General features: G+C 52.5%; 1 protein-coding gene across 4 annotated transcripts in view; it reads right to left on the bottom strand.

Annotated features, from left to right (window-relative positions):
* Positions 1–997: 997 nt before the first annotated feature.
* Positions 998–26,330, bottom strand: part of MMP16 (matrix metallopeptidase 16) — a 161,726-nt gene continuing 136,393 nt past the window's right edge. For 2 of the 4 annotated variants that reach the window (XM_036337504.1, XM_036337505.1), the window contains exons 6-9: positions 14,936–15,074; positions 9,807–9,957; positions 7,602–7,717; positions 2,064–2,398 (exon numbers count right to left, since the gene is read on the bottom strand). In XM_036337504.1, coding sequence (XP_036193397.1) covers positions 2,064–2,398; positions 7,602–7,717; positions 9,807–9,957; positions 14,936–15,074 — 741 coding nt within the window. Of the gene's footprint in view, positions 2,399–3,669; positions 5,848–7,601; positions 7,718–9,806; positions 9,958–14,935; positions 15,075–26,330 lie in introns of those variants that run through there. The other 2 variants (XM_036337503.1, XM_036337506.1) reach the window with 2 other exon arrangements.

The raw sequence follows: 26,330 nt of genomic DNA on the forward strand, positions 1-26,330 counted from the left end.
GAAGACACGTATGAAGTCAAGGCAGCCAAACTACCCATTTCCAAATAAGACGGTATCCCTACTCTCATCACACACCACCTGGCAATGGGTGTCACTAGCAAACGAAGGAGAAATTCTTACTAGTATAAAATTCCTGCTTTGTATAAAGCCACACTGGCCATTAAAGTATTTTGAAGTTTGTTTTCCCACCTCTTATTTTATATTTGTACTAAAACGATGAATTTAGACTTGGAAGTATATTAAAGGAAAACGAAGTCATTTCTACCTGCAGGGCATTTCCCGAGGGCAAGAGCCAATGTCCATCCACACACCGGACCCTCCTCTGCCCGCCTCTCTGCACCACAGCAGCTCCGCCTCCTGGGCTGAGAGAGAGAACTGGCCCTCCCTGGGGAGCCATCCTCACTTCCTTCCTTTAAGGTCAGTTTGCAGGTCAAAGGTCAAAGGGCAAAGACATAGACCAGGACTCTTCAAGAGAAATGTTTACATCAGACAATGTTTACGTTGTTGTGAACAACAGTCAACAGGTTAGCAATCAAGTCCAAGGCACGCTGTCCATTGTCACAAAGCTCACACCTGGAGGCTGGCTTTCGGGACGTCCCTCTGACCTTCTCTAATGCAGCCCCGCCCGGGGCGCCATGCCCCCTGAGAAGTGGGCTCTGAGGATCAGCAAGAGGCCTGCCAGGGCCGACCTCCCCAGCAACAGCTGCTGACAGCACCTGCTCCGCAGCTCGAGGGAGTGGCGCCACTGTGGCTAGGACACATGGCACTCAACAGTGAGAGGCTTTGGGGGTCCTGGCTTTGTTGGTGACCACCGCTGGCAGGACATCCTCATCCCCAAGTCGGCATGGCAACGCCCTCCCGGTGCCCCACGCCCTGCGTTCCCCTGCAAACCCCAGGCAGCGGATTTTAAAACAGAAACCCCCCATGTCTGACCAAAGGGAGAAAAGACTTGGGCTGTTAGCATCAGCTGTTCAAATAAAGCTTCACTCTTACAAGATACATAATAAAATACCTTTTTATTTGCCAGGAAACCTTTTGGCCAGTCACATGGTCTGCGTCTGCCATGAATGCATGTCCGTGGTACTGTAAGTCACTTAAAAATTACATGGGGTTTGGAACACCTGCTTTGAACAGCTGACCTTCCAGAACCTGCTGCCACCAGAGCCTTGTTGTTCAGATTCATCAATGAGCAAGAAAGCAGCCCCCGAGGGGAGCTGACCTGGCGGTTCTCAAAGGCTCGTGCTCCACGCGGACCTGGCCTAATGCACAGCTGCCCCTTCCACCGCCTTAGGGGCACACTGCTTCTCACTTGATAGAGTGAACTTCCTGACAGGCCCAGGGGAGGCCCTGGGCAATGGCCTAAAACAGCTTGGGGGGTCCCACAAGGACGAAGGCGAGGTGGCAGGGAGGGTCTGGGACACTCCCCACAATCCGAACCCTGTCTGAGTGGAGCTCTGAGCACAAGGGGACGGGCGAGGGCCTGCGAGATGGGGTGGGAGGGAAGGGGTGTCGTTAAGGCTGTTACTATATTGCGGAGATTCTGGCCTCTGGGCTGGAAATGGCCGTCCGGCCCTCTTGGCCGCTGCCCAGACAGGCTGGCGCGGGCACCCGGGGTCGGAGCGCTCTTCTTTGGAGACAAAGCTGGTCTGGGTCTCATGCTCTCCTGGAAGTTCAGTTCAACCTCTTACAAATTTCTTGGTTGCAAAGCAAAAATGCGTGGGTTTTCCGGTTTGCTTTTCTCCCCCCAGGAACGGGCTCAGACTTCAGAAGGGCATCCTGTTCGCACGTGTAGGAAGAATCTCCCCCGGCTTCCATCCTGAAGATGTGCCGGTGCCGAGCGTGCAGAGGAAAGGCCTAGAAGGAAGGACAAAGAAAGACAAAGACGCGGGCACAGGGACCTGCGTCAGGGGACCGTCCCCGAGACCGAATTCCACCCGCGCAGGACCAGCAGCCTGTGGTGCAAGGTCAGCCCCGGCCAGGCCGCACCGCCCGCTCTGAGCGAGGAGCCAGCATCACAGCCCGTGTCTGGAATCTGCAGTGACCGCGCAGGGACGCGCTGGCCGTCACACCCACTCCTGCATGGAGCGCTTGCAGTACAGTATGTGGCGCGGCGTCCCTTTGCGCTTGAACTGGAGCACGGTGTAGGCCAGCGCCAGCAGGCACAGCGCCAAGATGCAGGGGATGACGATGGCCACGGCCCGCACCGTGCCCGCCGTGTTGTCCAGCTTGATGACAATGTCCACGTCGTCGGGCGGGCTGTGTCCTTCTGTGTGTCTGTCTGTGGGTCTGTCACAGCCCATAAAGTCCTTCAGGATGGATCTGGGGTATCCGGGCTCCACCTTGAGTATCTGGTTGTTGAATTTCCAATACTCCTTTCCTTTGTAGAAATATGTGAAGCCTGGTGGGAGGAAACAGCACACAGAGGAAACACTTATTTGTGAAAGTGGATGAGTGTAGACGGTCAAACAGACTACGTAAGCCCTGGCCGGGTGGCTCCATTGTTAGAGCGTCGTCCCCATATGCCAAGGTTATGGGTTTGATCCCCAATCAGGGCACATACAAGAATCAACCACTGAATGCATAAATGGAACAACAAATCGATGTGCCCAGGACCGTGTGCCCAGGACTATGCGCTCGGTGCGGGAGGCCCAGCCTGGGAGCAGGGCTCGCTGCTAAGGGTGTAGAGAGACAGGCCAAGCACCTCTACCCCATCCACACGTCTGCCCTGGAGGGAGACTCCATCCAGGGCTGGCTCACAGGACCGAAGGCATAGGAGACACACCCGTGTGACCATATCCGTCTGCACGGAAGAGGCTGCCACGCCTGCTAGAACGCAGCTCTGTTTGCTGCAGGTTGTGGCTCCTCCAGGAAACCCCTCAGGGGGCTTCTCACCATCTGAGCCTCCCAGACAATAGGCTGCCTTTCCTCATCTGAACCAGAAATATGAACAGATCATCCATCTCCAGGCTGAGGGGGTTCTTGTCTGCCAGGGGTTCTAATAAGCAAACAGGCATCGCTAGTGCCTTGTGCACGGACTTCATTTTTGGCTCTAGGTCCCTCATTGAGCCTCCTGTTTCTGCCCTCACTTTCTTACCCACTTAGCCTCTGTTAAATTCATGTCACTTACCTGTACTTTACAGAACTTCAAAGCCATTATTAATCCCTTTAGATCTACAATTCTATCTTTAATAGTTAACATATATTTCACGGGGAGAAGGGGTCTGAGGAGGCCCCGGGGTCTGGCAGTGCATGTGACCTATGTTCCAGACCATGAGGATGCAAAGCTCACCCTTCCCAGCTGATGACAATTCGACTACAGATACGTGTGTCTTCTGGAGGACTGGCTCTACGCTTTTGTTGGTTTCGTTGGCACACCTCCAGTTTTCCTTCCTGTCCATAACACCTTCAAATCAAGTTTCTTTGTGACCATCCTTCTTGGGTTTAATTCATGTTTTTATTTTTAAGAATCGTTTATTGATTTGTTTTAAAGAGAGAGGAAGGAAGAACAGAGAGACATCAATATGAGAGAGTAACATCCATCAGCTGCCTCCTGCTCGGTCCCCTACTGGGGATGAGCCTGAAACCTGGGCATAAGCCCGGATGGGGAATCCAACCAGCAACTTCTCCGTGTGGAGATGCCGCCCAACCAACTGAGCCACCCAGCCAGGGCTGCATTAATTCTTGCTTTGAGATAAAATTCAAGAGACCAAAGGAACGCTTTACTGTCATAATTACTTAAAAACGATACTTGGGGAGCTATGTGTTTTGAATAGTATGCCTACTTTAGACTGAACGCTCATTAATGGGTTTTCTTTTTCCTCTGTTAGTGAGCACTTACTATGGAAGAAGAAGTCCTGTGCTAAATAAAACTTGGAAAATGGCATCTTTTACCCCTTATAACTACTCGGTCAAGTAGAACTAATTACCTGTACTTTTCAGGCAAAGATATTGAGGCTCAGAGATAGTTCAGCCTCATATGTCCTGAACACGAAAGCTTTTTCTAAGACTGGGGCCCTTTGCAGAGCACCTGCCTCTGAACAAATACTCCTCGGCCACACAGCACAGGCTGTGACAGACCGCAGCCTGACAGACAAATGGACCAAACAACTCTGACATCTCTCAAAAATGCAGGCCCGGCAGGCCGCTGCTCCCGGGCCCTCCACTGGGGAAGCCGCTCTGCCAATGCCGATGCCAATGCCAGAGAGCGTGCCGTTGCTTTTCGTGGTGACGGGGAGTTCCTCAACCAAGACCACTTGCCAAGTGAAAGCAAGCTGTGTCGATTCAAATCTGTCTGCGGGAGCTGCTCTTTAATGACACTCATGACCCCAGTGCGACCACTCAGCAAGCGTGGATGCAGCAACGGGCGGGCCTGCTGAGTGCTGGACACAGGACGATGGTGGTTGAACAAGGGCCTTGATCTAGAATTCCACAGACCCTCCACATGGGCTTCTGAAAAACTGGAAGCAACAGCTTCTGGTTTCAGTTCAACCTAATTACTAGGAGCTACTGGGTATCCTATGGAAATTCAGAAGTTTCCATTTTCATGTTGATCCGATCTGCAGGCCAATTTCACATCACACACTCCAAACACAGAAGTCGAATTGTAGTTTACTGAATACATGTGTTAGAGATAAGAAGTCCAGTCGGTAGCAATTAGAGGGGGGAAAAATGTACTCGAGAAGCAGCCAAAGTCTTCATAATAGAAATTTGTTATACCTCAAAACTCATCTCAGTCAATAATTCAGGACTTTTTCCATTTATGCAATGTCAGTTGATTGAGAAAATGTTTATGTATTCATTTTTCCTTTTTAGGGTGGATTTGATGTAATCTGCTTACTTACTAAGAGTAGCTACTTCAGAAGAATTTTAACCTAAATTATCATGTTTTAGGAAATTCACATGTCAGAAGTGGGCTGCAATTGGCAAGATGAAATGCAGCACTGTTAAAAGTAGCATCTTGTATTAACCTTGACATTGCATTTTCGAGAGCCTTGGGCAGTGTGGTGCAGTGCGTTGGGGCTCCACTCCCTGTCAGGGAACACAGTCAGGCAGCGGGTTCCACCTCCGGCCAGGCCTTGTACAGAGGCAGCCATCGGTGCTGCTCTCACATTGAAGTTTCTCTCTCTCTCTTTTCTTTCCATTCTCTCTAAAATCAATAAAAACATGTTCTCGGGCGAGGAATAAAGAACAAAAACTGCATTGTCTAAGGAGAGAACCTGAAATAGCTAGGAAGTGGGGCTTTACAGCAGTTAACGAGGGAATGATTTAAAGGGGATAAATACAGAGTCTTTACTACACGTTTATATAAGCTAAGTCTCACAGGATGGGAAGTGGCCTAGCCAATCATCAACGCTGCTGCAGTAGCTATGCATGGTGCCAGGTGGGTACAGACTTACCCAGGGGTCACTTCATAAGCTATACCACTGAGTCAACTGTAATTACAAAAATAAAAAGTGGAGAAAAAACTCGGGCTATTGCTTAAACCCTGTGGAACGGCGAGTGCCGAGTCTTTCCACGCCCTCTGCGTGAGTCAAATGCCACTTGGATTTTTGCAGTTATTTTTGGGGCTGAGAGCGAAGAGGAAAATAAGAAAACTGTTACATTAAGATGGCTACAGGTGAAACAGACGGCGACGGCTCAGGAGGCACGTTCCTGACGGCCTGGCCTGTCCGTGCCCCACACCCGGCCACATCGGGAGGCTTGTGATGTCGGGAAAGAGGGTTAACGTTTCCTCTTCCCTGGAGACCGTGATCGAGCACCTTCCTGAGCTGGATGTTCCGGGTTAGTCTCACCGCTTTTGTTCTCGTGACAGGTCACTTCAACCAGCTGAGGTGCTCTCCTCACTATCTGCCACAAACGAGGGAAAGAGGTGTTTGTGTTGGACAGTTGATGAGAACATGAATCCATACAGCACAATCAATGTCTGGGAGGCAGGCACCCAGGAAGTGGCATCAAGCGGTCCTAGTTCATTGGTCAAGGTGGCAGAATTAATACCAGGATGTATTATAGGATGGCATAGTCCACTTTAATGCAAAAAACAGCCTTCAAAAATATATATCTGAATTTTAAGGACTTTAAACATAATTATCATTAGGAGGGAATTCCAAGGGAGAAAGGCCTGCGTGGGAGGGAGGGGGATAGACAGAAGTTTGGAACGGAATCATCTCTGATTTTACGGCTAACAAATGCCACCTGCATGGGCTTGCTCACAGGGAGGTACTATGGGTCTGAGTGTAAATGCAAACATGTTGACTGCAAAATCTGAGCTGCCTCTTTCATACAAACATAATGGAAGCAACAGAAGAGTCTGAGTTTAAGGTAAGAAGCCACGGCATGAGACTTGAGTAGAGAATGAAAACGGGGAGGTGGCTGTGGGGAGAAGAGACTGAGAGCGCCCCGATTCGGGATACTGCGCTTACAGAACCAGGTTCAGACTGCTCTCCCCACTCCCAGAGCGCAGCTCTGAGTGGCGGCAGGGAGGACACTGATTTCAGCAGCTCACATCTGGAATGGGCACTGGGGGACCGCCTGGCAGAGGTGATGGGCGTGGGCATTGACGGTTGTCACCTCAGATTGTGGGTATTCAAGGAGGGTTTCCCCAAAGATGTAAAGCGAGCTGCTGAGAGGTGCCATGGGGGCGGACCAGGGACGGTCCAGGAGACACAGATGCGCTGAGCTGGCACCTGCAGTTTTTGCTCATTTGTGAGCAGTGATTTCCCCAACATGCTTTGTGTCTCTGTCAGTATTTTACAAAGTTATTCTTTGCTGAATGAAAAGAAAACATTCATTTCTGAATACAAGGAAACAGTTTTCTCCTTATGAAGTTTAGTGTTAGGTGGCAGGTGATGCACATTTTTCCGGGTATTTTGGACCCACGGGGCATCATTTTCTTCTGTTTCCTGTGATAAGTATCTGATGGGTGTTTCTTTGTTATTTTGGAATGCTATTTTCTTCCCTCCCCTTGTTCTGGGATACTGTGCTTAGACTTTATTTTGAATTATTATTATTGCAGTTTAGTCTTGTTAGTATCCCTGGTGAGGGAGAAGTGTTCAGCGGGCCACGCACCATCAGGGAGCGTGGGCTGCCCACCGCCTGGCTGACTTCCCTCAGGATCCGGCTGAATCTCAAACCCTGAGAGGGTGCCCGGGCCCGGGGGCCACTCTGGCCCGCTGCTCATTGGTGATCAGTCAGGCCTGGCGTTCTGAGCGGATCCTCCTGTCTGCTGAGGATCTCCACTAACAACATGCGTGAAAATAACACCTTCAACGTGCCCTGGGCCTCCGCCACTTACACTGTATCGTCTCCGTGACCAGTTCCTGCCCAAGGTGTGTGATTATCTGCACATGGATTTTAATAGAAAAATCGGTGACGCTACTTCAAAGGTATCCACACCCCCCTTTTAAAAAGTTACGTTCCCTTTTCTTGTACAAACTAAAATAAATTAAGGTCAAAAAGACATCTGGAGCAGAATGTGAAACGTAACTCGAGGAAGGGACGGTCGTACACATGGTGACGCGATGCAGCCTGCAGGGCGCTGCCCAGTGACCGCGACAGCGGCGGCTAGAACACACATGCCCGGCGGGGCGTGCGGCCGTGCCTACCGTTCTCCTTGTGCACGAAGGCTCCCTGCGGAGAGTCGGGGATGCCCTTCCAGACGGTGATGGGCTTGGGGTAGCCGGGGTCCATGGTTTTCATTTCCTCACTGTACCTCCAATACCTACAGATGACGGAGAAACAACACACGCGTCAGGAGAAGGTGATGTGCGCAGCGGCAGCAGACACCACCCCTCGCTGCCTGCCGCTCGGACCTGCAATGATCTCAGAGCTGACTTAGCCTCTGGGAAGACAGCGGGACCAAAGCACGGATTCTGTTTCCTTCCCTGTGTCTGTGGACACTGGGTATGTTATTGTGCACATAGTCAGTCTGCTAAAGTTAATAAAAAATTACATTTACAATCCAAAGGGTAGCATCAACCTACGTATTTTTTAAAATCTTTCTCAGGCAGCAGAACACTTTTTTGGGAAATAATCTCAAGCAGAATCTTGCTCCATTTATTCCTTCTGCAACAGCTGAGTGTGTGCTGCATGCCTGGCGTATAGTAGGTGCTGGAGACACGCGTGGAGGGAGGGACAGCTGTTCTCCCCGCCTTACGTGTGAAGGGCGGGAGGGGCCAGCGCGATGCCGGCAGGTGCAAAGAGCGAGTAAGAAGCGACAGCAGACGGAGTTACCCAGGACCACGGGCCAGCCCTCCAGCGCTGGGACAGACCCCTCTGTTCTCAGCCTCGAAAGCTGATGTCTGGGGTGTTCTAAGGATCAGCAGTAAACTCGCCTATTTCAGGGCAGACAGAACGTTCTAGGCATGACGTGATGTGATCACAGCACACCCCTCAGGGGGATCCACTGCTCCTGTTCGAGAAGAGGGTGCTGGTAGGAGGATGACCAGCAGGCAGGTTACAGCCAGTCCTGTCTGGTTGTAAAGTCCTCCCTTTCCTCTACACGCAACGAATGTTCCCCAAATTCACCTGACAACCATTTCTAAATGCCGCTGATCATTGGCTAAAGCTAGTGTTTGACCAACAGGTTTGAAAAATCACACACTTTGTGCATGAACTTGGAACTAGCTGCTTTGGCTAAAACCATGAAAAAATTATTTTCTGGATACTTCCTGGGCCAGGATGGGGGGCGGGTCCTTGGTCCACGGGCTGGGCTCTGGGGGGAGGTTCTGCTGTAGATCCCTACCAGCCTCCCGCAGGTGAGGGGCACACGGCCCTGCACACGGCAGAGGGAAGTGGCTCCAGGAGGGGCCCCAGAACAGCCGCAGGCCGTGTGTTCTGCAGGAGACAGGTGTGTCCCAGGTTCTCATCACAAGAAAAAATGAGTGTGCTTTTCCGTTTGATGTTAGTGTAATCCCACAATCACAGAAACAAACCTATATTTTGACTTCTTTCTTTGAAAACATCTGAGTTTCTCCAAGGTTAAGCCTAGCGTGAAGTACGGCATAGAGCCTGGGACTCAGTGGTGAGGAGATGCTGAGAGGTGAGCTGGGACACTGCATCCTAGAGCTGAACGCGATGAGGATCAGTGTGGGTCCGAGGGTCCAACTGTAGCTCAAAACGGACCGGGCAAGCAGGGGCCCGTGGACGAGGCCCCGCTGCGCATGGGACAGAGGAGTGAGAGGCCTCCCTCTGAACTTGCAGAGCTGCTTAAAGAGCCTCCCTTTCAGCTCCTCCCTCTCTGTGGTTAGGAGCTGTCATGAGATCCCTGCTTGCAACACGATTACATGTCCAGGATCTCAAGCCTGTACCTCCACCCAGGTTTTATGCAGAAAGATGCCAATGGGAGGCAGAAATCAGTAAAGACAAATACATTCTCAATTTCTCAATGTTTTCCCTCAAAAATACATATAAAATATGTAAAATGTTAAAACAGATAAGTATTGTAAATATGCACCATAAGGAAGAAAGCTTTTGCTAAAAAGAACTTTTGAACCAAGGGAAGTAAAATGATAAGAAAACGCAAGGGGAGGGGAGGCCAGGTAGCTTGGCCTCCACAGCTTCCGGCCTGTTAGGCTACAGGGAAGAGAAACAAATACACGCCACATGTTTAAACTCATAAATGAGTCTCCTATTTGGTAGAGAAAGATTTATGTTGTTTGTTATTTTAAAATGTGTTAAAAACATTTCGATTCCAGATTCCCATAGCCGATCTCCTCACAACCAGCTCTTTCACCCACACATGCCTGCGGTAGGCGAGAGACCAGCCTCTCTAACCACTGAAGGGCCTTCCCCGGCGACTGCATACTGACCTGTTCCCCTTGAAGAAGTAGGTTTTCCCAACGTCCTCCCACCAGATGGCGGAGTCAATGCCGTGAGGGGGGATCCCGCTCCCGAGAGAGACCAGGTCGTGCGGGTAGCCCGGCTGCAGCGTCGTGTCCTTGAACACCCAGTACTTGTTACCTGTGGGAAGCAAGTGCAAGTGCACAGCACGCTGATTCAGTGTCAGAACTGGGAACGCGCCACGGACCCACAGGTGGCTTCGCGGCGCTCACGTGTGGAACCCGCACATTATTTCTGAACACCCATGTTATTTTTGAAGTGGATATGGTGAGTAACTATTTAAGAACCCAGTCAGCATGGTGGACTCAGTTAAGAAACAAAGACAGACCTACAACTGGCCCCATGCAACCGTCCTGAACCAAGGATCATGAATGCTCTGTCTAGAGCAGTGGTCGGCAAACTGTGGCTCGTGAGCCACATGCGGCTCTTTGGCCCCTTGAGTGTGGCTCTTCCTAAGCCTTAGGAGTACCCTAATTGAGTTAATAACAATGTACCTGCCTATATAGTTTAAGTTTAAAAAATTTGGCTCTCAAAAAAAATTTCAATCATTGTACTGTTGATATTTGGCTCTGTTGACTAATGAGTTTGCCGACCACTGGTCTAGGGACCCAAGGCCCTGCTCGGTCCAAGGCTGCATTGTCTGCATCCTGCCGCCCTCAGACGCTGAGCCCATTAAAGCTCTTCTCTGAGAAAACACTTCCTTGAGACCAACCCCTTCCCTTCATGATCAGCACCCGTAACCCCACAGTCTTACAACCCCATCCACATGTCTAGCTGTCCCCACCCCTCCATGTGAGGGGAGGAGAACATAACTGACCTTTGTTTAGAATCACAGAGCGGGCAAAGTGCTAGAGAGAAGGAACTGCAGTCCGTTTACTGCTGCTTTGGATTGATCTACAGACAACAGTCCGCAGGCCCTGCCCCCGGAGGCTGCCCACTCTCCCGCTGCGGCTCCCCTCCCGGGACCCACCGCTGCCTTCCCTGCACTCGGCTAACACCTGCTGCCTGAGCGCCAGCGCCTCCCAGGGAAGCCATTCCCCCCTCATTTAGTCTTTGTGTTGAGGTATAACTGACATGGAACTTTACATTAATGTCAGGGGTGCAATGTAATGATTGCACATTTGTATAAACCGGGAAATGACCCCACAATAAGCTAGTTACATTACAACTTTCTTTTTCTTGTGCTGAACACTCTTAACATCTGCTGTCGGAGCACCTTCCACGTGTGCTGCTAGCAGTGTCAGTGACTGCAGTCCCATGCTGCCCCACCCGGGACACACTGGCTTGTCATGGAAGTTGGGACTCCTTGACCCTCTTCACCCAGTGGCCTCACAAGCCTCCTCCACCCGGCAGCCACCAGCCTGCGCTCTGCATCTATTACTTTCGTTTGTTTTGTGTTGTAGACTGCACACATACGTGTAATAACACAGTGTTTGTTTTCCTCTCTCTGACTTATTTCATGTAGCATAACGCCCTCTAGGACATCAGTGTTGATGCAAATGGTAAGATTCATTCTTTTTCAGGGTTGAGTAGTGTTTATTTATCCATTTACCAGTCAGTGGACACTTGGTTTGCCTGTATGTACACCTTGCTGTCTACAATAATAAAAGCGTAATATGCTAAGTAGACCAGACGCCCTTCCTTCTGGACAAAGCCACAGTGGGCGGGGGCTGCGGCAGAGCCCTGGCGTGACTTTCGGGCATCGGGCCTCTGGTTGTAAATAACACCGCAGTGAACACTGGGGGTGCGTAGGTCTTTTCACATTAGCGTTTCACAGTCTTCAGATAAATACCCAGCAGTGAGCAGCGGGGTCTAAGGCAGTTCCGTTTTAATTTTCTGAGAAACCTCCGCATGTTTCCCATCACGGCTGCACCGTCTGCATCCCCACCCGGAGCACGAGGTCCCCTGTGGCGTGAGCATGAGAAATGCACACAGAAGCTCCATCGGCCTGCTGTCCGGGCATCGCAGGAGAGGCCCATGTGTGAGAAAGAAGGTGACAGTTCCGCCAGGAAATTCTTATTATTGTATAAGCCCTTTTTTTTTAATGTGTTTTGGAAATACTTCCTTGGACTGTGGGTGTTTTCCATCTGGACAGGGAGAAACAATCAGACTTCCACTACAGAAGACATCAATTCCCTTTTTTTTCCTGCTAGAAGCAAACCTGGGGGATCTTTAAAAAAATACACTTATATTCTCTTTTAAAAACAAAGCAAGACAGGAAATCACCAGCAAGCATTTGTCAGGTGGCAAGATGAGATCCCAGCAGTTAATTGTGCACAAAATTAGGAAAATCAACACCTTGCCTGCATATTTGTGGCACAGAACTCAAGAAATAACTCAATGATGATTACGAATTATAAATTTAACTCTCCAGTCTTTACTAAGGACACATAGGGAGACAGTTCCTTCCGCATCTTAATGAGGAAAGATTTTCACATCACAAATTGGAAGTGACTTCATTTCTGTTATTTAGATGCTGAGTATATGAGATTCATAGTCAACTATTTTCCTTTTTTAAACACAGGAGGTGGATGTGTACCACCTTGCCACTCAACAGTCTGGTTCTCTAGGAAAATATCGCCTCCTTGGCAGGCAGAGGCGTTGACTGAATTCATAGGCGCTGCCATTGCCAGGAGTAAGTGGAACAAGCTGCTCCTGGTGACACTGCTCTGGGCAGAAAGTAGAGGAAGATGCCAGGTCTGATTAAAGACAGAGAAGTTACAAATAATACAAACAGCCTTGCTTATCGTTTGGGGCTGGAGAGGACATTACAGATTATATACTCCAGTAATTCTTTAGTGAGATCCATCCACCCACCCACCCATCCATCCACCCACCATCTATCCACTCACCCACTCATCCACCATCCATCCACCCACCCACCATCTATCCACCCACCCACTCATCTATCCACCATTCATCCATCCATCAGTCCATCCATCATCCATCCACCCATCCATCCATCCACCCACCATCCATTCATCATTCATCCATCCACCCACCCACCCACTCATCCATCCACCTACCCATTCATCCATCCATCCACCCACCCACCCAGTCATCCATGCATCCATCATCCATCCATCCATCCACTCATCCATCTGGTATCTGTCCACTAAGAGCCTGGTATTGCCCATCACTGAGGGAGCTGTGGATACAATGATGGAAATACTCAAGGTGCTCAATACGGTGCAGTTGAAGGACTGGCAGAGAGGCCAGACACTAAACAAAGAATCCCACGAAGAATTTTTAAATTACATGCTTATTCCTGCATGGGAAAATGTCGAATGGAGTTTTAAAAAAGTTTATCAAGGGACAGGCCGTGAGAGCCGGCACAGGGTGAGGGACGCTGCCAGGCGCCAGCAAGGAAGCAGGCTGAGTACCCCTCCTCCTGCTCCTGCTGCTCAGGAGACAAAGAAGAGTTGGGGGTCCTCCCCATCACGAACACAGCATCCTGGACGCCAGGAGGGCAGAGTTACTGGGCACTCGCTGGGCCAAACAGGGGCCATGCAGGCACATGTCCCAGCTGATGCTCCACCTGATCCCCCGCAAGGAATGCCAACCACATTTCCAGTGGAGGAACCGAGGCACAGGGAGGAAGTAACTCAGCCACTTCACAGGGCCGGTCAGCGTGCGAAACCGCATCTGACTGCCGCCCCCGCGTCCTCACGGCCGAGGCCGCCCCCGTGTCCTCGAGGCCAGACCATCCCCCATTCCTTAAGGGGGAGTTGGCGAAGACAGAATGAATTGTAAGAACTCGTGCCTTTGCCTGGAAGTTCAGCCTCACTTGGTACCAGTGCCCCAAAGGCCACGTCTCGTTTCCCTCAGCCTCGCTACAAACGCTGATCCTGAGGTCACTCGCTATTAGCTGCTGTTGTTGTTAGGAGCCCCTTGTCTTTGCCTGTTTAAGCTCATTTCTGTCCTTTGGGTCCTGGGCGACACAGTCCGTCCCGTGGGTCTGGACCTGGCTCCTGGGGTTGGCTCAGCCGCGCTGCACACAGCCTGCGGGGGCTCAGCCCGGCTCTGCCCGGCCCACTGACCTGAGGTTATTGTTCTGAGCAGAGCAAGTGCTGGGGACGGCGGGCCAGTCCCCTGCGCTCACCCTGCGTGCCAGGCCCTGAGCAGCTCCACCAGCAACGCCTGCCACTCAGGCAAACAGCAAACAATGCATCTCACGGGACGGAGTGAATCCTTCATGAGCAATTTCCTAGTTTATTGTAAACTATTTAATATAAACTGATTAAATCAAGCAAAGTCTGAGACGTGAACTAGATTTCATTGCATAAAACAGCAAGCAACTTCAAAAATCTTTTAAAAAGAAACCCAAACCCCTTACTTCATGGAAAAATGGCTTTTTGTTAGATTGTTGGTTGTTTTTTCGTTGTTGTTGTTAATCCTCACTGGAGGATATTTCTTCCATTGATTTGAAAGTAGGATTTTTTTTTCCCTTTTAAATGTTTTTATTGATTTTAGAGAGAGAGGGAGAGATAGAAAATCGATGACAGAGACTTCTGTTGGCTGCCTCCTGCACACTCCCCCGAACCCTGGGGATTGAGCCCCAAAATTCGGGCACATGCCCTGACTGGGAATCAAATTGGGGACTTCTTGGTGCATGGGTCGATGCTCAACCACTGAGCCACACGGGCTGGGCAATTTTCCATTTATTTTAGAGGGAGTGGAAGGGAGAGGGGGAGAGAGAGAAGCACGGATGCTAGAGAGACACATCAGTTGGTTGCCTCCCACGTGTGGGATTGAACCTACAACCCAAGCACATGCCCTTGGCCAGAATCAAACCTGAGACACTTTTGTGTGCTGGCTGACGCTCTAACCACTGAACTACTGACCAGGGCAGGAAAAATGGCTTTTAAATCATTCATTCATTCATCCATTTTACTTTTTTTGGTGCTTTTAAGCAAAATCTAAAAAGTATACAAATTTGACTTGTACATGGGATACCACATGGAAAAACATAAATGAAAGAATTAAAATTTAACTTCACTGAATTTGTGTTTCTAGGCAGCACAAGTGGTCCCTTCCACCAGCAGGAGTGCCGGGTCACCTCCTGAGGGTGCAGCGGACAGGGCAGGGGCCGCCTCACCTTTGAAGAAGACGAAGTTGCCCTCATTGTTTTCGTACACCGCGTCGATCCCCGGGGGCAGGCCGCGCCAGAAGTAAGTGATCTGCATGGGGTACCCGTCCATGACCCTGTTGTTCCTCACCCGCCAGAACCACTGGTCCTGCAAGCCAAGCACAGGAGGCGTCAGCATCGCCCAGGCCGCGCCGAGGCCGCTGCCTCGCACACCCAGAGCAGCAGGACACCTGCCCCCACCCTCCCGGGGCTTCCAGCCGCCCTCCCAGCGCTGACCCACGGGGTTCCAAAGGTAACGGAGAAGTCTCATCCCGGCACTGAGGTTACACCCAGGGCCTCCCCGGGGGAGGGGGGAGGGGGTGCAGCCCAGGCCCTGCCAGGCAGAGGGAGCCAGCTTCTGAGCCGGAGGCAGGAGGGGTGGTGAGCACCACAGGGCGGGGATGGCGCCTGCCCCCACCTGCACCCAGCGCCCTGAGGTGTCGTGGAGTCCTCTGTCACCGTCCACTGTGTCCTGCTGGGGCGATGAACTACACGGCCGCGGAGAATGACCAAGTGGTCTTAAGGAAGTATGAGCGTGGACCCCAGTCTTGGGCACTGCCCACCTATTGCTCCCACAGGGCCCTGTGGAGGGGGCCATTTGGTGGTGGTTTCCTGGCTGTGCAAACACGTGTGAGTGTGATGTGCTCCCGTGGGTCTATTTCTTCTTTTGTTTCTCTTGCCCAAGGAGACACATCAGAAAAAAATATGGTTACGAGAAGTGTCTGAGAGTTTTATGGTTTTGAGTCTAACGTTTATGTCTCTAATGAACAATAAACTAACAAACAAAATAGAAACAGACTCATAGATACAGAGAACAGACTAACAGCTGTCAGAGGGGAGGGAGGCTGGGCAGCTGGATGAAAAGGGTAAAGGGATTAAGCAGAAAAGAGAAGCAAAAACTCATAGATGCAGACAACAGTGTGGTCATTACCTACCAGATGGAAAGGGGTTGGGGGAGGGGGAGAGGGTAAAGGGGGTGGTAGACACACAATGCAATATACAGAGGATGTATATCAAATTGTACACCTGAAACCTATGTAATCTTATTAACCAATGACACCCCAATAAATTCAACAAAAAAGAAAAAGACAGATTCTGTAACTGTGTGTGGTGATGGATGTTAAAAAAATAAAGCGGGTTCCCCGTTCAGTGACGGTCCTGAGCGGAGACTGCGGTGTCCTTAGCTCACCTACCAAGAATTCCCATCACTTGGTGTTTTTTTTAATATATTTTTATTGATTTCAGAGAGGAAGGGAGAGGAAGAGAGAGAAACAAGGGTGATGAGAGGGAATCATTGATTGGCTGCCTCCTGCATGCCCCCCACTGGGGACTGAGCCTGCAACCTGGGCATATGCCCTTGACCGGAATAGAATCCAGGACCCTTCAGTCTGCAGGCCAACTCCCTATCCACTGAGCGATACCGGCCAGGGCCCATCCCTTTGGTTTTGACCCCCCCAAAAATGTGACATTTACAATAAAAATTAAGTCCCTGCTGGATAAAGTGTAGGCTCTTTTGACTCGACGTACCCAGGGCAGTGTATCCAACTTAAATTTTTAAACATCGAATCCAATTAGTCACCTCGATCATTTTCTATACATTCATCATGTTTTATTTTCTTCATTGACCTGTTGTTCTCTGAATATTTGCTCATACTCCCTGCCTCCCAGAGGGCTGGAGCCCCCTGTGCCATTGGGACATACCCCTGGCAGCCCTGGCCAGCGCCGAGCCCCAGACAGAGAAAAACAGCCGGTGAGGGACCGGGAGCCACCACTCCATGGCCGGGTGCAGGGCTGGACCCACGGGAACCCTCCAGGCCGTCCGCCCCGAGCCTGCCCTCTGTGGGACACCACCCCTGTCACCGCCCTCTGCTCATCCTCCGCTCCCGGGAGCCTCCTCATTCTCTCTTCCTCCATGTCCTTAAACACTCAGCAAAGGCACCGGGGACATTTCCAGGAAGCCCTGCCCTCTGGGTGGCCTGCCGCTTGCCCCCACGGCGTGCAGTGTGTCCCGGGCCAAGGGGCCATGACCGGGTCCTGCTGTGGCCGGTGGACAGGAGTCTCATGTGGCGCAGGTGGAGGCCGAGGTTCAGTGGTGCCGTGGAGTACTGCTTTCAGCTTCCTCTCTGGTCATCTTTTCCCCAGACCTGCCCACAGGGCTGAGGACACTGGGGGCCGAAAGCCTGGGGCAGTGAGCAGTGACCCACACGGAGAGAAACCGAGTCAGAGCCCTCTGCCTGCAGCTCGGAGCGGCGAGGCGGGAGCAGAGGCGGCCACGAGGGATGGGCCCAGGGAGACACAGTGAGCGGGCAACAAAGGAGGCCAGGGCCGGGAATGAGAGGCTGCCTGAGAGACAGGGTGGGCTGGCAGAGCAGCCCCTGCAATTACTCAGCAAGGAGCTGGGGGTCCTGAGGGCAGGGCTCGGGTTCAGGAGGCTGTTGCCACAACAGGGCGTTACCAGGGCCTCGCTGCCTCCTCTGCTGTGCTCTGGGCAGTCCTCTGCTCCCTGCGTGGCTGGGACGTATGTGCTGAAGTGGGGAGCTCAGCAGGTGAGTGCCTTCCTTACGCTCAAAGAACACCCTCAACAAACAACGCCATTGTCACACGACAGTGACGGCTCTAACCCAGTGTGTGTGTTTGTGTGTGTGTGTGCGCGCATGCATGCGTGTGTGCATGTGTGTGTATGTGTGTGCATGTGTGTACATGTGTGTGCGTGCGTGCTGGGGACCTCCGTGGCCACCTGCGCTGTCCTGGGTGATGCTGCGACACTCCCGTCCACACTGATTGGTTTCATGGCTCCTGTGCTGCTAATCAAATAATTCCTAAATGCAGCCAGGGTCCAAGGCACGGGAGAACGTCCACTGAGATGGGCTTTGGGTATTTATGCTTCCTGCGCCCATCTTTAGCAGAAACACTGCAACTATTTTTAAGTTTTGAAACAAATGTTCAACTACAGTTGACGTTCACTTAGTTGCAGGTGCACAGCATGGCGGTGAGGCATTTATATGCCTTACGGAGCGACCCCTGGCGAGTCCAGCACACAACCATCGATGTCACACAACTGCATCATCAACATGCTGACTGTTCCCCACGCTGCGTGTTGGTCCCCTGGCTGTTCTGTAACTCTCGGTCTGTACTTCTCGCCTCCCTCTTTCACCCAGTCCTCCAGCCCCACTCATCACACTGACGGGGGCGTGGGGTGTGGCTGCCGCCCTGCAGGTGGGGTCCGCTGAACCCCGGGAGGGAGCACAGGCCGAGGCCCAGACCACCCCTTCGGGAGGCCTGCCGCGTGCTTCGCTGCGTGCCTTTCCTGCCTCTGCGCTGCTGGTTAAACCACAGGGACATCCTGTCTTCCCAGGGACCCTCCCTCCCCCCCAGACTGGAGCAGCCCCGCGCCTGTCTCGCCCCGCGCCTGCCTCACTCCCGCTGCCCTCGGCAATGGCACATGAGGCACATTCATTGGATTGTGACATTGTGACGGCCCCTCCCGCACGACGCCCTGCGATGCCCCAGACCCTCGGAGGTGAGCGGGGCAGGCCCGCGTGAATATTTATTGAACGGATAAACAATCAGGTGTTGGGCGGGAAATGGCCACTGAAGGCATCGCGGTGGAAATCAGCTTTTGTAAAAGGTAAGGGCACTTGTCCCAATAAAACATTTGCTTTTCTCTCCCAATTTGGTCTTTGTCATTTTTCGTCTCCAACTTTATTTCTGACGTTAGTCACCCAAAGTGACACGCTGTACACACAGCTGGCCTTCGGGAGAGGCACCGAGAGCCAGCTGCACGAGGCCAGGTCGGCCGTCTGGGCGGGGCCCTCGAGAGACGGTGGCATCTCTTGGGGACACTGGGGACCAGTTCAGTCTCCTGGGCAATGACCAGCGCCTGTGAGCTCAGGTCCTAACGCCCGAGGAGACCCGTGCAGGTGAAGTGTGGGGAGGGGGTGCACCTGCTGCACTGTCCCGCGAGGGGCACACAGGCGGCTCCTACAGGGCATGTCAGCCTGAGCGGGAACCGCGGGGCCCGAAACGCGGGGACCGCGCCAAGGCCCACCGAGCGCCCAGCTGTCGAGTCTCCGGGCTCCCAGAGACCGTCCCGTGAAGACGGCAACTGCTTCCGAGGCGCCTTCTTACGCGGCTCCTGCCAGACATGACCTCAGGCATGAATACGTCCTATTCCCTGTGGTAACACTGCCACTCAGAAAACTGACAGTGTTACCGCAGCGGCGGCATCAGCCGGTCTTTGTGACCGTAGTTTGGGAACTGAGTCCTTTCCAGCCTGAACTACGCAGCCAGGCCCTGAGCCCGGGCCCAGGCCCCGCGGCTCGGCCACCTTGCCGGGACCACAGCGCCCGTCCCTCCCCGCCCCCCCCCCCCCCCCCCCGCCTTTCCCAGCCTCCTGAGCACACAGCGATTATGACCTACAGGCTTGTTTCCTTTTATAGCCACATTTTTGTTATTCTTTGCATTTTATTACAAATGAAATTTTCCTGTTTTAATATTGATTGTTTTTTCTTAGAAAGACTGAAATAAAGGATATACCCATAATGAAATAAGGGATATACCCATAGGGATATACCCATAATGAAATAAGGGATATACCCAGATAAAGGATATACCCATATACCCATAAAGTCTAACTTATGGAATGGTTCATGATATTCAATCTCTAGATACTTATTCAGAATTCTAATCCTATAATTTATTTTTGATCTTCTATTTGATCTTTTGTTTATTGGATCATAGGGGGTGAGGTTGATATGCACAATAAAAATATCTTAACCAGTCACATGAAAAATTTCAGGATTCAGCATAAAGGTTTCTCTGTCCTAAGGGACTTCAGAATTCTGACTGGGGAGGTGATGGCTGAGGGGACCCAGGAGCCAGCTCTGACATCAGCTGCTGTAAGCTTCAGTTCCAGGGTTTAAACGGTCTTTGCTTCACGTTCTGACCATGAACACCTGTGGCTCACTAGCTTGTAGTGTAGCCAGGAAACACACACATACTGTTCCAGGCAGGTGTGGCCCAGCACACACTGTTCCAGGCAGGGTGTGGCCCAGCACACACTGTTCCAGGCGGGGTGTGGCCCAGCACACACTGTTCCAGGCAGGGTGTGGCCCAGCACACACTGTTCCAGGCAGGGTGTGGCCCAGCACACACTGTTCCAGGCGGGAATGTGGCCCAGCACACACTGTTCCAGGCGGGGTGCGGCCCAGCACACACTGTTCCAGGCGGGGTGCGGCCCAGCACACACTGTTCCAGGCGGGGTGCGGCCCAGCACACACTGTTCCAGGCGGGGTGCGGCCCAGCACACACTGTTCCAGGCGGGGTGCGGCCCAGCACACACTGTTCCAGGCGGGGTGCGGCCCAGCACACACTGTTCCAGGAGGGGTGTGGCCCAGCACACACTGTTCCAGGCGGGTGTGGCCCAGCACACACTGTTCCAGGAGGGGTGTGGCCCAGCACACACTGTTCCAGGCGGGTGTGGCCCAGCACACACTGTTCCAGGAGGGGTGTGGCCCAGCACACACTGTTCCAGGCGGGGTGCGGCCCAGCACACACTGTTCCAGGCGGGGTGTGGCCCAGCACACACTGTTCCAGGCGGGGTGTGGCCCAGCACACACTGTTCCAGGCGGGAATGTGGCCCAGCACACACTGTTCCAGGCGGGGTGCGGCCCAGCACACACTGTTCCAGGCGGGGTGCGGCCCAGCACACACTGTTCCAGGCGGGAATGTGGCCCAGCACACACTGTTCCAGGCGGGGTGCGGCCCAGCACACACTGTTCCAGGCGGGGTGCGGCCCAGCACACACTGTTCCAGGCGGGGTGCGGCCCAGCACACACTGTTCCAGGCGGGAATATGGCCCAGCACACACTGTTCCAGGCGGGGTGCGGCCCAGCACACACTGTTCCAGGCGGGGTGCGGCCCAGCACACACTGTTCCAGGCGGGGTGCGGCCCAGCACACACTGTTCCAGGCGGGGTGCGGCCCAGCACACACTGTTCCAGGCGGGTGTGGCCCAGCACACACTGTTCCAGGCGGGTGTGGCCCAGCACACACTGTTCCAGGCGGGTGTGGCCCAGCACACATTGTTCCAGGCGGGTGTGGCCCAGCACACACTGTTCCAGGTGGGATGTGGCTTAGCAACCACCATGTAATTCCCAGTAAAACTGTCCTTCAACAGGGCAGATTAAGAATGCGATGCCTCTTTTTTTTCTGAATACAGTTTCAGTAAAAACTATACGTACGGAGGAGAGAGAGGTTGGAACTTCTTTAACAAGTCCCATGTTCGGATATTTCTCACCCAACGCTGGCGGGAGGCCTCCTGCCTGGGCCTCTGGCTCCCCCACAACTCCAGCGCCTGTGAGGTTTACAGGTAAGACCTCGTTTAAAAAATCCAACGCTGACCCTCTGGTTCGGGCCCAGTTCTGGCTCCAGAGCAGCAGTTCTTAGAGCCTCGCTGTCCGGATCCTCAAATCCCGGCCCCGCTCTCCCGGCTCTGCTGGCTCACGTGTCTCCACAGCCAACATCTGCTCCACGCTCTCCTGAGCTCGGTGCCCTGCACCCTGTCCCCACCTGGTCACTCCCGGTGGGTCTGCCTGCAGAACAAGCCTCGGGCTCCCCACCGGGCACACAGGACCCTGGTGACGTGCCCCCCCGCCCGTGTCTCTCCAGCTGTTGCTCAGTTTCTTGCCTTGAGGTCCAAAGTGACTTCATTCAGCTTGCATGGCACCATCTCCTCATCCCCAAGCTTGGCAACTCTGCGTGGTTCTCACAGGTGCCGGGAGAGGCCCCACAGCTCCCTCCCGGTGTGGCCCTGCGTGCCCCCCGCGCCTGTGCCCTACCTGTGGCTGCAGTCACCGTGAGGTGGTGGCCAGTGACAGGTCCCCGCCCCGCGCCTGTGCCCTGCCTGTGGCTGCAGTCACTGTGAGGTGGTGGCCAGTGACTGGTCCCTGCCCCGCGCCTGTGCCCTGCCTGTGGCTGCAGTCACTGTGAGGTGGTGGCCAGTGACTGGTCCCCGCCCCGAGGCCACATCTCCCAGCCCTGCCATCGGGTCATGCTCGGGCCTCACTCTTATTTGGTAGCCAGTCTACACTTGGTTGAGTTACAGAATTTTAAAAAAAATCATACAAGAGGGGGTGGGCGGCCCTCGGGAGCAAGGGTGCTAGGGAATGCAGCCCCACTCTCCGCGGCGGACCCCACGGCCACCCACGCGCGCTGTGGGTGCTGACGGGCAGGCCTTGCGGACTCTGACAGCGTAGCTGCTGCCCTCACTCCCGCGCCACACGCTGTGTGTGCCTCAGTCTACTGCCTACTGTGCTCGCTGAGCTGACAAACTTCCCCAAATGACAGCTGCAGCGGCATCTATATATATAAAAGCCTTAGTGACTGGACGACCGGATGACCGGCTGGTAGCTATGATGTGCACTGACCACCAGGGGGCGGATGCTCAATACAACAGCTTCCCCCTGGTGGTCAGTGCACTCCCACAGCAAGAGTGCCACTCAGCTGACAAACGGGTGCCAGATGCCGGGCTCATGGCTGGCAAGTGCAGCTGCGGTGGCACAAACCTTTCCAGCGGACACTCCCCCTGCGCACCTGAGCAGCAGCAGCAGCAGCAGGCACAGCAGGGCCAGGATGAGCGGGAGCGGAGCTGAGTCGAGCCTGGGCTCAGGCTCCTCCCCGGCCGCCTGCCACTTCCCGCACTACTTTGCACTGAATCTAGTCAATTAATAAAGTTCTCTGGGTTACCTGCCAAGTATCTTGACACTTTGCATAATTTTAAAAGCATTTCTATAGTAAACTGAATAAATTCTCACCTTGGTGCCTACAAAACAACACAACTAGAAAAACAAACATCAGCTGACTCCCCAGAGGCTGTTGCTATGGAGACGGCAGGCCCCCTTGCGGAAGTCCTCCCTGGCCAGGCTGACTTGCTTATCACACTTGTCCCTGCAGGTTGAACAGGACATGCCTAGTCACGGTCGAGGGAAAATTCCAATGAAAACTTTAGCAGTGTCTGCCCACCTATAATTGAGAAAATGATTCGGCTTCACCATCACTTATATTCCAACTGACAGTTATCTTTTTAAAAAATATATATTTTCATTGATTTCAGAGAGGAAGGGAGAGGGAGAGATGGAAACAACAATGATGAGAGAGAATCATCAATCACCTGCTTCCTGCAGGCCCCACACTTGGGATCAAGCCCACACCCCAGGCATGTGCCCTGATGGGGAATCAAGCCCTGACTTCCTGGTTCACGGGTCAACGCTCAACCACTGAGCCACACCAGCTGGGCTTTAATACCACTATATTTTAAGCTATTTAAGTGTCTATTCATCATCACAACAGTACACAGTTTAAGAATCCAGTCATAATTCCATCAATCTTCAGTTCGCCTTACATCATTTTGTTATAATTCCCATGCCTTGTCAACACACATATTTCAAACAATGCAATTTATGATACATACATTTTTATATTTTGCTATATTTTATTTGCATATCCATCATAATCGTATCTCACTGTTTTTCATGTAATCTCCAACTTTAAACTTCTAAATGACTGCATTACACTCCACTGAGTGGATGGACTATATGCTCCGCCATCACCATGCTACTGGTTTTTCCTGGATAGTTTGGGTTGCTTGCAAAATGTGTTCTACTGGCAAGAAAGCAGCAATAAGCACCATTGCTCATCTTAGAGTCACTTCATTCTTTTCAGAGTGAATGACTGTGCATGGGCTGTTATTGTGGAAACTGTCTATTGCAAGACACACTAACGCTGCAGTTTATACCTGAAATACTTTTTTAGTCTTCATTTGCTATGGATATTGTCTATAGTTCTTTTAGATAATCACCTAAACAATATATATATAAAATGCTCTGAAACTTCAAAGCAGCATAAGAAGCACATATAGAAGAATTAAAAAAAATAAAACAGTCAAGAACCTCCATGGTGGGAGTGAAGCACGGAGAGGACGGAGTTGGAGCAGAAGCTGTGCTGGTGGAGTAAGTTGTTATGAATGCAGCCAACGACCAGGCGCTGCTAGTCCAGTGACACGTATGGGCCACTTCTTCTGTGAGGAACATTATTTTTGAATTATATAGTCTAAATTCTTATTAGAAAAGCTATATATATATTTTGTTACCATGGCTCAAAACATCTTCCTTATTCTTATTAACAGTTTTTATTTGTTTTTGTTGATTTCTATGGAACTTTTCAGTTACACTATCTCACAATCCTATCTAATAAAGAGGGAATATGCAAATTGACCACCACACTGACACAAAAGATAGCGGCGCCCAGTCCCCTCAGCCCTGCTTGGGGGGGAGTGGCAGGTCCACAGTGTGGCTGGACCTGCCTTCAGCCCCCCAGCCGCCCAGGGCCAGCCCGAGGCACAGGCAATCCTCCCATGTTGGCTGCCCAGCAGACGCCTGAGGCCGCCCGAGGCTTAGTTAACTAGGGTCGGCTGTGCTTGCCCTGCCGGCAGTGGCTGCAGCAGAGGTGTGATGGGGGCATCGCCTTCCCCTGATTGCTGGGTTACCTCCCACCTCTGAGGGCTCCCAGACTATGAGAGGGGGCAGGCCAGGCTGAAGGACCCCCCTCCAGTGCATGGATTTTCATGCACCGAGTCTCTAGTTTGTAAATAACGGTGGTGGGCAGCTCCCTGGTTTAAATATTTATACATGCCAGAGTGTCTTGCAACAGATGAACAGCCGGGGCTACCAAGGAACTTGGAGAGCGGCTGCGTGCTTAATAGCCTCACAAAACCCCCGAGACACACGTGTGCTTCCTGGGATGCTGTGCGCAGACCCTCACCTCCCTTTGGGGGGCAGATTGAGGCTCCGAGGGGCCCCAGGCCCTGGTCTGAAGAGCTGGCCCGGAGCTGGGGGGGTCCTTTTTTTGCACTAAAAGAACTCCAGGCATTGGAGAGTTTTCTTCCTTTTCTTGGCTTCAGGATGACTCTAGTTAGGCTGCATCCTTTCACGTACACCCAAGCCTGGGCACTGAAACCCCGCCGAGTGCTCCTGCTGCCTCCTCACACCACAAAGGGGCTCACTGTCCGGTCCTCATCAGCCCCAAGGAGGCTGAGCAGCTTCCCTAGGCCACGCGGTCTCTAGGCAGCACCCCGGACACGCCCAGCACCGCCTTCAACCCCCGCTCCCAAGGACAGAGTGGCTTTCCGTGTGGAGTTTCATCTCCCTGTGCAGGTGTGCCCATCCCAGAGGCGAGGAAGCTGCAGGGAGACAGAGCTTCGTCCTCCTACGTGACCAAGGAGAAAGTGGGCTTCATTTCTGTTCCCAGACGGAGGGAAGCACTCAGGTGAGCACACCTGGCACTGATCCCAGTATCATCAGATCCCCTGCGCCGCCGCCAGGAATTACGGGAAACTCCTGCTGTAAAGAAAGCTTCCTCTCTGATAAGAAAACAGTATTGCCTGATGATACTAGTTTTTATTTATGTCAAGATTGTCTTTTTTTAACCTAAAAATGATACATATAGAATTTGAGTAAAGAACAGTCCTGGGACCTCTGGGCAGGGACTGACCCGCGAGCAGCATGGAGCACTGTCCATATTGGCATCAGGTCAGTGCTGCATCCACAGGAGACGCTGGGTTCAATTAAAGGGCGTGGCCAGCCATCCGCTCGAGCCCTGTGGAACCCGGTGAACCAGCCCTGCCCTGGGGTGCCTGCACTGCCGTCGATGGACACACTGTGGTGAGAGACACTGAGAGAACAGGAAGTAGGGCGTGCTGGCTGATGCAGACAGTGAACAGCAAAATCTCGCGAAGAGGCTCTGGCTGAAGAGTCCTGGGAGAGGTTGGGACAGACGCGTGAGGAGGGAGCTGAGGACAGAGCCAGCGAGCTTTCTCACTAGAGACATGGAAACCAGAGCAGGGTGAGGGCTGAGGAGATAATGTGGCTTCTAATCTGTGCTGAGAATTTATAGTTAAAAAAAGTAAAAAAATCAAGCTACACTAGAAAGAGTGACATCAAATAGTGGGTGACCCTAAAATATCAAAGGGACCCTGAATCAGGAGCAAACGGTGAGCAGTCAGGCTGCGTCTGCGGAAGGTAGGGAGCCGGGCGGCCAAGGGTCCAGGAGGAAGACCAGGTTTGGGGGCATGACACTCATTGGAGGTCAAGGTCGTTGGGCCTGTGTGGGTACCAGGGAGCAATCAGACCAGAGTCAGCGACACAGGAAACAGAACCTGGGGCTCCATCCTGGCAGGCGTTCCCATCCTCAGTGGACGTGGGACCATCCACGCAGAAAACCAGACGTGGGCTAGGAGCAGCAGGGCTGGCTGGGGCTGTATGCACCGCATCGCCAGGCCCAAGCCCCCACAGTAGGGGCTCAGTGCAGAT

Source organism: Myotis myotis, unplaced genomic scaffold, assembly GCF_014108235.1.
Source record: "Myotis myotis isolate mMyoMyo1 unplaced genomic scaffold, mMyoMyo1.p scaffold_m19_p_16, whole genome shotgun sequence".
NCBI classification, from domain to species: domain Eukaryota; kingdom Metazoa; phylum Chordata; class Mammalia; order Chiroptera; family Vespertilionidae; genus Myotis; species Myotis myotis.